Source organism: Vanessa cardui, chromosome 2, assembly GCF_905220365.1.
Source record: "Vanessa cardui chromosome 2, ilVanCard2.1, whole genome shotgun sequence".
NCBI lineage: Eukaryota > Metazoa > Arthropoda > Insecta > Lepidoptera > Nymphalidae > Vanessa > Vanessa cardui.
In genome coordinates, this window is record NC_061124.1 from 5784920 (window position 1) to 5797006 (window position 12087).

General features: G+C 30.4%; 1 protein-coding gene across 1 annotated transcript; it reads left to right on the top strand.

Annotated features, from left to right (window-relative positions):
• Nucleotides 1-4878: 4878 nt before the first annotated feature.
• Nucleotides 4879-10607, top strand: LOC124542432 (1-acyl-sn-glycerol-3-phosphate acyltransferase beta-like). The gene is made up of 5 exons (XM_047120383.1): nucleotides 4879-5174; nucleotides 8726-8859; nucleotides 9111-9292; nucleotides 9986-10154; nucleotides 10247-10607. Exons 1-5 carry the CDS (start codon nucleotides 4984-4986, stop codon nucleotides 10417-10419), a joined length of 849 nt encoding a protein of 282 aa, XP_046976339.1. The 5' UTR covers nucleotides 4879-4983; the 3' UTR covers nucleotides 10420-10607.
• Nucleotides 10608-12087: the final 1480 nt, after the last annotated feature.

A 12087-nucleotide genomic window follows, 5' to 3' on the forward strand; every position in this document is an offset into this window, starting at 1 on the left:
TTTAATGAAAGTAATTGTATGCCTTGTTTATCAATTCATGTAAATTTTAAGTATTGTTTGTAAAAAATTTTTGCTTGTTCCTTTGTAAAATATATTTATTAAAAGGAAACATTCAGAAAATAATGATTTCAATAAATATATATTCAATCGTTACAAGCGTCGTTTTATTTCTTTTAGTTTCATTTTCAATTATATAACGGCTACCGATGCTTAGATGATAAGTCAGATCGTTGGACTGCAAAATTCCATCTATTTTCTTGGAAACTTACTCTGAGATTAAACCATATTCAACTGACTTTAGATAAAGCATTAATAGATTTTTAATCATAATATCGTTTTTAAATTATCCTTACAACGTTTCTACATTTATCGATGATTTATTTTTGATGTTCTATGATCTATCAAAAACTGTGTCTTTTTGTAAAGAAAATTATTAGGATTGTGTGTGATGAGTGGTGCCTTTCGCCTTTAGATACACACACTGCAAGAACCACTAATTTAGTCTTCAATGCGTTACCGACCGTGGGACCCCATGATCCGAGAACATATGTTCCTCATAATTACACTGATGAATTCAATCAAAGTCAAAGTCAAAAATCTTTGTTCAAAATATAAGTCATTGCACTTTCTTATTGATAGTCAAAAAATCTACCACCGCTTCGGAATTTAACACCTCAGACCTGAGAAGAACCGGCAAACTCAGCGGGATCAATTTTTAATCAAAACAGTTAATGTACGAATATGTATCAATTTATACAAATGAGACATAATATTTATCTGATTTCTGAACGTATTTGATTGTCTTGTATAATGTTTATATATTTTGTGTGACGTTACAAGGCGTTTTCTACGATTTCACATAGGACGTATATTTCAGTGGTGTGTTTTCCCACTTTAACTCTTCCATTCCATATATAAAGTGGTATTGGACATCCTGTTTCAATATGATCCGACTAAAAAGGATCGATGCTTCGTTGTAAAGTGACTAAAGGTAAGTTAGTTTGCCTCTGTGTCAGTTCAAGTATTTAAACTCATTTTAATAGTTATTGTTTTCACCTAGGTGTAAGTGAATTACGATTTCATAACACATTTTCGACTAATATGTCAAAATAGGAAATAAGAGACAAATGAAAACGAGAAAAAATAATTGATATATGTAAATTATATTTATAAGATGATGATTATTTTATGGTGAGAACGTATCACATATTATTTATTTTTTTAAATCCATGTGTATATTTCCGCGATGGTAGTTTTAAGAGTATTTTAATGCAAATGATAAGAATTATGTGAAGACTTTGACTGCTTTACAAAAAAGAGATTGTGTCGACCATTTATTCATTTTATTTTAGTTAAGTGATACTTCACGATGAATTCTTGTTAACATAGAGTTTGTAGAGTTAGTGCGTCGGAAAGGTCATTAATACGGGACGTCAATTGACGGCGAAATGCAAGTGTGCAATTGACGCGCATCTACAAAGACTAATCAAAATAGGTTCGTTCAAGTCTATGGAAAGGGAGATTGTATGCCCTACAATTGATTTTAAATTAACGGCCATCGTACAGCCTGGTTATGTTCAGAAACCAATACAACCTTTTTTCTAACAGTTTTGTTTTGGCCCACGTAGTAAAATATGCATATTAATATGAATACTCCGGTTTTTGACGGATTACCGAAGTTAAACGGCATCCGGCTGGTCTAGTGCTAGAATAGAAAAATAAATACTTATGTTGCTATACAATTATATATTATTATTATTATAAAAAAAACTGTACGTGTATTAAAAATGATTACACATTGGGTTTGAAATCTCATGTTCATGTTTTGTATTACTTATATTATTACATTATTTAACTAATATATATATTTTACGTTACTTAACAACAGTATTGAAAATCAATAAATATCCATATATATGCATATATTTTTAATTATATATAAGTGAAGAGTGCCGTCTGTTAACATGAAATAGACTATTTCCATTACATGAATTAAAATCAATGCGGGAAAATACAATGGAATTATTTAACAGTTTCCAAATAAATTCACCTATTTTTATCTCGCTTGAAAAAAGTAATAAAAGTTGCTTTGCCTGGAAGTGTGGGGTATGTGGTACTCGCCGTTGTCCAGGTCGGAGAGCGCAGCCAATATCGGAATACCCGCTAAAAAATAAGCGGTGCCACGGGATCGTTTTCGTGTACTACCTATGTAATAAATTAATACGACTCACTTTATTATTTACTTATTTCCACCTATCATGTCTACGATAAAAACACGAAATAAACTTCCTACAACTGGGCTACGACTTTTGAAGAGAAAGTTTGGAGCATATTCCATCACGCTGCTCCAATGCAGGTTGGTGTTCCTACAGATTTCCTCACTAGGTTTTTCCTCACCGCCGAGCATTAGATTTATTATAAATACAAATTAAGCACATGAAAATTCAGTAGTACTAGCCTGGGTTTGAACCCGCAATCATTGGTTAAGATGCACGCGTTCTAGTTACGTGGCTTATCAAAGACGCGTTTCAGTAATTTAATTTATCATTAGATCACATTAAGCGTAATTCACTACAAATATATTTTTGTTCTTAGCTTTCTCAATAACTTCTAATGCTATGCTGATAACTGATTAGATAATAAAATGCGCGTACAAAACTTTTTTGTTTTGATTTATTAATGGAAAAGCAAATGGAGATGGCTGCTGTAACTTAGTAACCCTCGTCACCCGCACATTGTCTTTTTCATTGGACTTTCAAACGATCGTAATAGTTCGTTAATTTTGATATTTAATAGAAATATTCGGCCAAAATTTGTGTTGTGTTGGGTTTTGTTTTCGGTCGAAGCCGAAGGTTGAGCGATTAGTATCAACTATTTGCTACTTCGATGTGTCTTTTTACTAAATAGTTATTGTACTGTACTCATCATTTTCAAAATTTTTTTAGTATTATATTTAAGTATCTCGTAATTCAAATATATATGTCACTGTAAGATTACAAAATTCGTTAGATTACAATCTGACGAGACAGATTGTAAACTGTCGAAATATTGTGAACTGTGAAATATGATTTCAATTTCAAAACGATTTATTTTTCGCTATTTTGTAATCTAATATATAGCGACGAATTTTGTAATCTTACGGTGACATTTACATTGAGCTCATATATACAGAAACTTGAATACGAAAACAATAACAAGTTACTTTCGTTTCATTTTATAATATTGCCAATTAATTATGATAACCTATATTCGCGTATTTATTTCAAACGCGTGTAAAATATTAATTGTCAAATAATTAATTTGTAATGATTACAACGGTTATGAGTATTTTGTTAAATATTTTCTCATTGCAATGTGATTATACATAATTATGCGTAGCGTTGGATTTAATTAGGAGATCAAACAGATAGCTACGGACTTATGAACATTACATTCAAATTAACTATTTTATTACGCAAACAAAAATCACGAATACAATTGAAATTTTTTAAAGGTCGCATATTAATATTAAAATATTGTTATATTATCACGGTACTTTATAATTGTGCCTTACAATTTATAAATTAGAGAAATACCACATATCACGAGATCTTTGAAACTTTAACAAAGCCAGTTTCGACGTAGATTTTCAGTAAAGCAGTTTTTTTGGATATTTTTACTTGAAAGTGGAGGGAGAACGTTTTCAGTACGAAGTCGGGACAAGCCGAAAGTAATAGTTAGAATATTTCTGTAGTCCCCCGCAACATAATATATGTATCAGTATCAGTAGCGTAAAATATGCTAAATGCTAAATAGCTACTGAGCAACACTGAAATCGTCTTTGAAGACAGACCGTTGCCATATTATATCAGCAATGTGAATTGGACGTAATAGGTGTAATGAAGTGAGTGCGTGAATGTGTGAGTGTTTATATTTGTATGTGTAAAGTTGTAGTGTCGTAAGAAATTCTTAGTAGCATATATTGGAAGTCGGTTGTGTTAACATTCACGTGTTATGGTAAGTACGTATGGCCGTTGCGTCTGCGCCTAGACTATTTCCGTTTGAGTCGAACATTCCATCCTCCCCGGATATATCCTATTCCGGTTTATTGAGTGAGGGAACAGAGGGTGCATGTGATTGCGCACATACTTGTGCACGATATTATGTTTCGATACTTGCTCTTTAGAATGCCCGCCGTCTAAACCAGTCAGACGGACGTTATCAGTATCCGTACAATTAAAAAAAACATGTTTTGCCAATCGTGTAGTACGATGTAAGCTTTCGCTGATAAAGTAGCGTGTGCGTTCGAAAGAAATTGATAATTAATTTTACGTTCGTGATACAACACTATAAAAATATGTCAAATGAGTTTCGTTCTCAAATATTCTTTATCGAACATACAGTTACTAATATTGATTATTGTTTTTTTATTACGATAAATCAGTCGAGTATGCAGGTACAAATATGTTATGATTGATAATTAAACATAGCTGATATTGTTCTAATCTCATGTAACGAGTTCTTAATTACTTTTAAATTAGATATCCGGGCTATTCGCACATATTGGCACTGAGTGCTATCTAAGTCTGTCCTTCAAGAGCGCGAGAACTGTCAAAAATAGCAAAATATATTTTTCTTACATTAACGTGTATTAAAAGTTATTGTCCATAATGGTCATGATAGTTGAATGTACTAAAACATAACTAATTCAACTTAAATGTTATTATATCAGCCACGAAACCTTGAAAACAAATCTTAATAAGTTCTAAAAATGTTGTTGGTATATAAATATTAAACAACTTTTTGTAACCTAGTCAACCTAGGCCTTGATTTAAACTTTAGCTGTAACATAAATACGAATTATAATTTATTTTAATGTCGCAATAACGCTTATCTTCCTGCTCATTCTAAAATCAGTGTTCACTAGAAGCAGACTAATAATTTTTTAAAGTAATTATATTTTAAGTCTTTAATTTTTAAATGGAATTTTAAAAGTGTTACAAAATGTGGGATAAAATTATTTCTAGTTTCGTTATTATAGTCATAGCGTTTGTCTTTAAAGACAAATTATACAAATGGGCAAAATTCGTTCAGTATTATTACAAACATTATGTTAATTTTTTCTTTATGATTTTCAATTCATTTATTTTAATGCCATTATTCTTGTGGAACGGAAAACATGTGAAAAACGCGCTGTAAGTACTTGTATTTTATATACACCTATCAGCAATTCTACAACAGTTTAATAAATTTAAAAAACAATTAATTACTTTTGCTATAAAGAAAGAATCTTGAAAATTGAAATAGTAGATAGTAATAAATGTGAAAATGTTAATTTTAAATATACATGTATTTATTATAATTTGTAGTTTTTCTCTGAAGTGAATACATAGAGACACTAAATCAAAGTTAAAAACAATCAACAATAGAATATATCAGTCACAATATAATAACGCCATCTAGTAGATATCTATTCTTGGAACTACTTACTTGTGATATAATACGATTAATTTGTTTATACATAAAAATAGGACTGATTTCTTGACATAACCCAAACATGTCACTTTCTCCACTAATATTGTGGAGGAAAAAAAATAATATACATATACTATAATATTATTATAACAATAAACATAAACAACAACAAGAAACATAACCACAACAATTTGATATGATTTAAAAATTTATATATTTACAATGAATTTTATAAGAAAACTAGCTGTTGCCCGCGGCTTTGCTTGCGTGAAAAATGGTTATAAATAACTTAATTGACTATTTTAAAATATTACGTTAGTTTAAGATCTCTTTTTAAAGAACACTGGTGGTTCATTAATGTCCATGCAGCCCATTTTAAAGATTTGACCTTGTGTTTTGTTAATTGTAAATATTGTTGTAAATATTTTTAATCACCATCCCAAAAATAAATTTTTCGTCTCTAACTTAAGAAAATTACGGACTACCATACAAACTTTCAACCCTTAAACCACTCCTTTAGGGATAGAATATCAAAAATGCTGAAATAGGTATCGACTTATTTTTAATCAGTATTCCAAAAATTAAATTTCATGTTTCTAACTTAAAAACTGACGGACTTCCATACATATAAATTAAATTCCATACAAAATTAATACCTATTTCACCCCCATAGAGGTAGAATTTCCAAAATTCCTTTCTTAGTGGGTGCCTACTCGATAAATCCATCCTACGATCCAATCATCATCATCCAATTTTCAAGGCCCTAACTTTAGCAGTTTAAGCTCGGCGATGATGAGTCAGTCAGTCAGGAGTTGATTATTTTATATATATAGATAATATAAGAATAAAAATGACGAAATTAGGATAACGCTCCTAATTGAGGAGCAGAATGTATTCTAAGAATTGGAGAAGAAAATATAATAGATATCATAAATAGCAGAGTAATATATAAATATATAAATACTTATGATAAAAATAAAGGCGATTATAGTGTATCTGAGATGTGGTACAATAAGTCAAAAATATCATCATTGATAACACGACTTATTACCCAAAAATATTCTTAAAAAAATTTATAGTATGGGTTACAAATATAACTGTAAACAGAAAAGTCAGGTCAATTAAAAAAATGCACTGGATAATGACGAGTATAATATTTCCCGTGACCAAAAAAAAAACAAATCAATACAACCTCCATGGTTACATAAATTAATTAATTTACAAAGATTGGAATTAGCTAAAACCAAAGTTACACATAAATGAAAATACGTTACTAGTTCAACAAAAAGCAATACGATATTATATACCATATAGCAAATGCATCTGCCTACTTATTTGACTGCATGGAAGGTATGTTATACTAAATATACATTATTACTATAAATCTGAAGAGTGTATGAATATGCATTACACTACGATCTATGTGGGCGGAATAGCAGCGCTTTTACATGTAGGTAGAGTCTTGTGCAAACTCATCTGTGTAGTTACAACCCACGCAACATATTCAACTTATAATTGATAAAAGAGAATTAAAAGGTTTAATACCCAGTTTTGTTGGCACTCTAGTGACAGGCTGGCTTACTCTTTAAGCAGAATATTGGAATTGCGATTCGACGGGGAAATGCTGTTAGCATTCCTGTCAACAATCCAGGCGGTTTGATTTATGCAGTATTTTATAATCTATGTATTAAATGTTGTATAGAAAAAGGTGGTTTGATTTAATTATATTTTATTTATTTATTTGTATTTTCTGGGTGTCTCACGTGATAGTATTTGTAGTCAAAATATTCATGAAATTATATCATGATATATCATCGATTTGTTTTCAAAGGGAACCTATTTTTTTGTAATTATATTCATTTGAATTTACAAATTTATGTAATGAAATGACGTTTTATGTGACAGTAAACAATAAGAGAACCAAAGTATATAAATATTATACATAGAATATTGAAAATGTACAAACTGAGGTATATATTTATCCTCTGAAAGGTAATAGATCCACTAGAATCAACTGAATTATTTAGTATCACTATTGATGGTAAATTTCAATCCAGCCTTCATATAAAATGGATAGGCGAGTAGGCACAGCTCTGAGCATTAAAAAATAGGCTCATTATTATCGAAAGTACTGTTACGAAGTCATGTATATACATAAATTATAACAAAACATATTCAATGGACGATATATGACAAAATAATATAAAATATTTATCTAAATTGAAATGAATTCAAAAAAGTTTTTATTCATGCGAATGTAAAAAAATGTTCTACTCGTACGAAATATAGTTAATATATAATAAAATGAATATAAATATAATTATGCATAACCTTGGATACAATCCAAAGATTAAATAGATAATTATTATGGATATATATAAATGAACATTTAAATTTAAAACAATTAAATAAATAATAAAATTGTTTAATTACGTAAACGTACATTCCCCTTATATAATCAATTGTGCAATTATGTACTAACCGTTGAATTATTTAATTAGTCAAAAGTAAGCAATTATATATATTTTTATTATAAACAAGTACACAAAGATACAAGAACCTTCTCCGACAGCGCTGCATCTTCTACTATCAGTTTTATGAATATTGGTTTAGTATTTTTTCAGTTATGTCTAGTAAAAGAGAACCTAAAACTCTTGCATCCTTGAAAATGAGGCGATCAATAATCCAAATTGATATCGGGTGTGAACTATGAAGATCAGTCCCTTCCCAATTTCGTAAGGGGAACATAAGGGTCTAAATAAAATGTTTAGGTCGTAATATATATAGTATAACTTTTTTATTTTACGGGGCGCAAGCCAGTAAAGCTCTTAGTCAGGATGATTTTTACTGATATCTTCAACAAACGTCGTCATATTTTTGCCAATTTACACAAGAGTTTAGAGGTCTCGAGGCCCCGAGGTAACAAAGGAATCTAGGCCCAATATATTTTACAAAAAATATTTGAATATTACTTTACAATTTTCATTCTGTCAGATTTTTCAATAATTTATTTAAGTTTATTTCACACACCCCAAAGTGTCAATATTTTTTATTTATTTATATCGTTATCGCACCAACACTTAATGTTACATAATACCTAAGGATTAACATTTAAAGTTCCATTAATGCAAGAGCCGGAATTATCTTATACGAAAACATCCGAAACTCGTATCTTCCAATAGGCATTGCAAACAAAGTTTTTTCTTCTATATATAATAAGAGTATAAGAATTGATACTTTACTAATGATTGATTCATATCTTTGTCCCCAGCCTTATGTCAGAGGTATCAAAATATGTAACAAAGTTGTTAAATGTTACATGGGAACTAAGAAACCCTGAGATCGTTTCCGAAGATAGAGGAGCTGTCATTATATTGAATCATCAGTCTTCATTAGACTTACTAGGTATGCACATACAACTGACGATAAAAAAGCGTGGAATTAATACTTGTTGACTTCCAGGCAGGATATATTACATACATTTTTAATAGATTTTATTTAATTTACAAAAAAGAGCAATTTCTTATTTTCAAAAAAGTTGTTTAATTATTCAAAAGTGCTTGTAAAAACCTACTTGAATAAAGTACATTATGATTTCGATTTTGTGTGTGTGATCAGTTTTAGTTTCATGATCTATAGACTATTTTAATTTACAGGATTATGCAATTTTTGGTACGCTTGGAAAAAAGTAGCATGTGTTATTAAGAAAGAATTTATATATTATTTTCCATTCGGACTTGGATTGTATCTGATGGATGCGATATTCGTCGACAGGAAAAATCCTAAGGATGCGCACAGACTTTTGCAGGAGAAATCCAAATGCAGACTTCAGGAGAATGTATTTAGCAAATTATATTTATATTGAGAACATAAAAATATCTCCGACAGTAAAGCAAAAGTGATGGTGATGCAACTTCTGAAACTTTTTCTATGAATTGTAATAATCTTTAAGTAGGCGGGCGGACAAATGGGCCACGTGATGATAAGTGGTCACAACAGCCATAGACCCTTCCATTGTTAACGATTTTAATTATTAATGTTTATTAAAGCGCTATTCATAACATTATGCTGACTTAAACATTTTCTGAACTACATGATGTTCAAACAAATCGAAGTCGATATTTTCACCATCAATATTCTAACCACCGAGTAATATCCAGTCAGTGAAATTTTGATCCTTTTAGCTAATGTAGCCCTATTCAGTTTGTAACAACTATCAAACTGTTTAATTTACTACCTGGGTTAGAACTCGCAATCAGTCAATTGTTCAAACCCTGGAGAATTTCGGCTCTGGATTGTTTAAAAAAATATGTTGTTTTTTTATGGTATTGGTTGGCGGACGAACATATGGGCCACCTGATGGTAAGTGGTCACCATCACCCATAGACAAATAACGCTGTAAGAAATATTAACTATTCCTTACATCGTCAATGTGCCACCAACCTTGGGAACTAAGATATTATGTCCCTTGTGCCTGTAGTTACACTGGCTCACTCACCCTTCAAACCACCCTTGTTTATTTAAATTCCAGACAAAAATATTAATATTTCCCGAAGGTAGAAGAAGTAGTGACTTCACGAAGTTACTCCCATTTAAGAAAGGCGCCTTTACGATTGCTGTAGGAGCTCAGGTTCCCATAATTCCAGTCGTGATTTCGCGGTACTATTTTATAAATAACAAAAAGCATATTTTTAATGGAGGTAAGAAACATTAACCCATAACATTTTTAATACTTTCATTAATTTAAAAGCGTGTTAATATACTTTAAATATATTTTTTATCTTGTGATTAGGTCATGCAATAGCTCAATGTCTGGAACCAATTTCGACCGAGGGTTTGACTATGGACGATGTGCCGGACCTTATAGACAGGGTTCACAGTCAAATGGAGAGAGTTTTCAAGGAATTGTCAAACGAGGTTATAAGCTCCTTGCCACCAGACTACCCTCTGGAAACACCGAACTGAAGAATAGCAAAAGAAAGTACGCAAGGCTACTTTATATGAAACGAGAACATTCTTAAAATAAGTACAATTTTGTCTTAAGACAGTATGTTATTTGTTGACAATCACTGTTCCAAATAAATTGACAAATTACTGATTAAAGAAGGATAAGATATAAATAATTTATAAAATAAAATGTTTATTATTTTCAATTAGCGTTTTATTTCATTATTATTTTTCTTTTTCCTTAAATAGACTTCCAGCGTTTACGAGGAAAATAAGTTCGTTGAACGGCTATAATTAACAATTTTTCTCTAAAAGTAATTCCGTCTTTTCTTGGTAGAGATGAAAATTACACGTTCATGGAATTTTCTTTTAAAAATAATTATACATAAATGATCTGTTTAGTTTAAAGGGTTTGTTAAGACGTCGTCATAGTTGTTGGTGGATTATTTACTAGGATGCAAATAGGTTTAGTTGCAACATTCGATTCTCTTCGATTTAATAAATAAAATTTTAACAAAAAGAAAAACCGACTTCAAACAAAACACTATTTTGAAACAAATAAAAATGTACTAAAAAGTAATAAAAATAATTGAATATTTAACATATTTTTGAGAGTCCTCCTAGGTAAAATGAAATGAAAAATATTAGACTACTTAAAAGTCGATTTACGATTATATAACGTAGTTATAGTTATTGTTATATTTGGAGCCGGTGTCAGCCACGGGTACACGATTCAACAATCAAAAGAAAGAAGCGATACGAGCCTCTTGATTGACCCAGTATAATATCGTATAAAAGGTAATTTGTAAGAAACATATTTCTTAAAGTATTCTCGTATTGTTTTTTGACAGATATAGTGTAGGTTGGCTGACACCGACTCCAAATATAGCAATAATTATAACTACATTATATAATCGTAAATCGACTTTTAAGTAGTCTAATATTTTTCATTTCATTTTACCTAGGAGGACTCTCAAAAATATGTTAAATATTCAATTATTTTTATTACTTTTTAGTACATTTTTATTTGTTTCAAAATAGTGTTTTGTTTGAAGTCGGTTTTTCTTTTTGTTAAAATTTTATTTATTTTTTGATTTTAAGTGAAGCTGATGTTGACTAACTAATTTTTTTTAATATGGATAGATTAAGCGTTCCGTTTATATGAGTCAGAAACTACTTCGAGGACAATTTCAAAGGAAACTTGCGAATAAAGCAAAAATAGACTTTCGAAAATGCGGATTTAATACGTCACGCGGCGTAAACTACAAGGATCCCTCGAAAGAGCTGTAATCTAAAACTATATTTCGTACATCATATGACATCACATCACATACACAAAATTTGATTAAAGATAGTAAGAAATTCTGCCCCATATCGCACCCTAACTGCGAGCCGTATAGGAGTTCCATCACTACATAGTATAAAACAAAGTCGCTTTCTCTGTCCCTATATCTTTAAATCTACGCAACGGATTTTGATGCGGTTTTTTTTAAAAGATAGTGTCATTCAAGGGGAAGGTTTGTGTATATAATACATGAACAATATAGTAAAGAAACACTGATAATTTTAGAAGTTTGCGATGTAATGTCGTATATAAACAAATTCTGTAGTATATTTAGTATCAGTATTGCACCCGTGCGAAGCCGGGGTGGGTAGCTAGTTGATTATAATATTCGACTATGATAA

What these genes read in the sequence shown, in the direction of transcription:
- LOC124542432 (XM_047120383.1), top strand. Translation starts at nt 4,984, where the DNA reads ATGTGGGATAAAATTATTTCTAGTTTCGTTATTATAGTCATAGCGTTT. An exon ending in AAACATGTGAAAAACGCGCT is followed by an intron (nt 5,175 to 8,725) that starts GTAAGTACTTGT and finishes CTTTGTCCCCAG; the next exon opens with CCTTATGTCAGAGGTATCAA. An exon ending in GTCTTCATTAGACTTACTAG is followed by an intron (nt 8,860 to 9,110) that starts GTATGCACATAC and finishes TTTAATTTACAG; the next exon opens with GATTATGCAATTTTTGGTAC.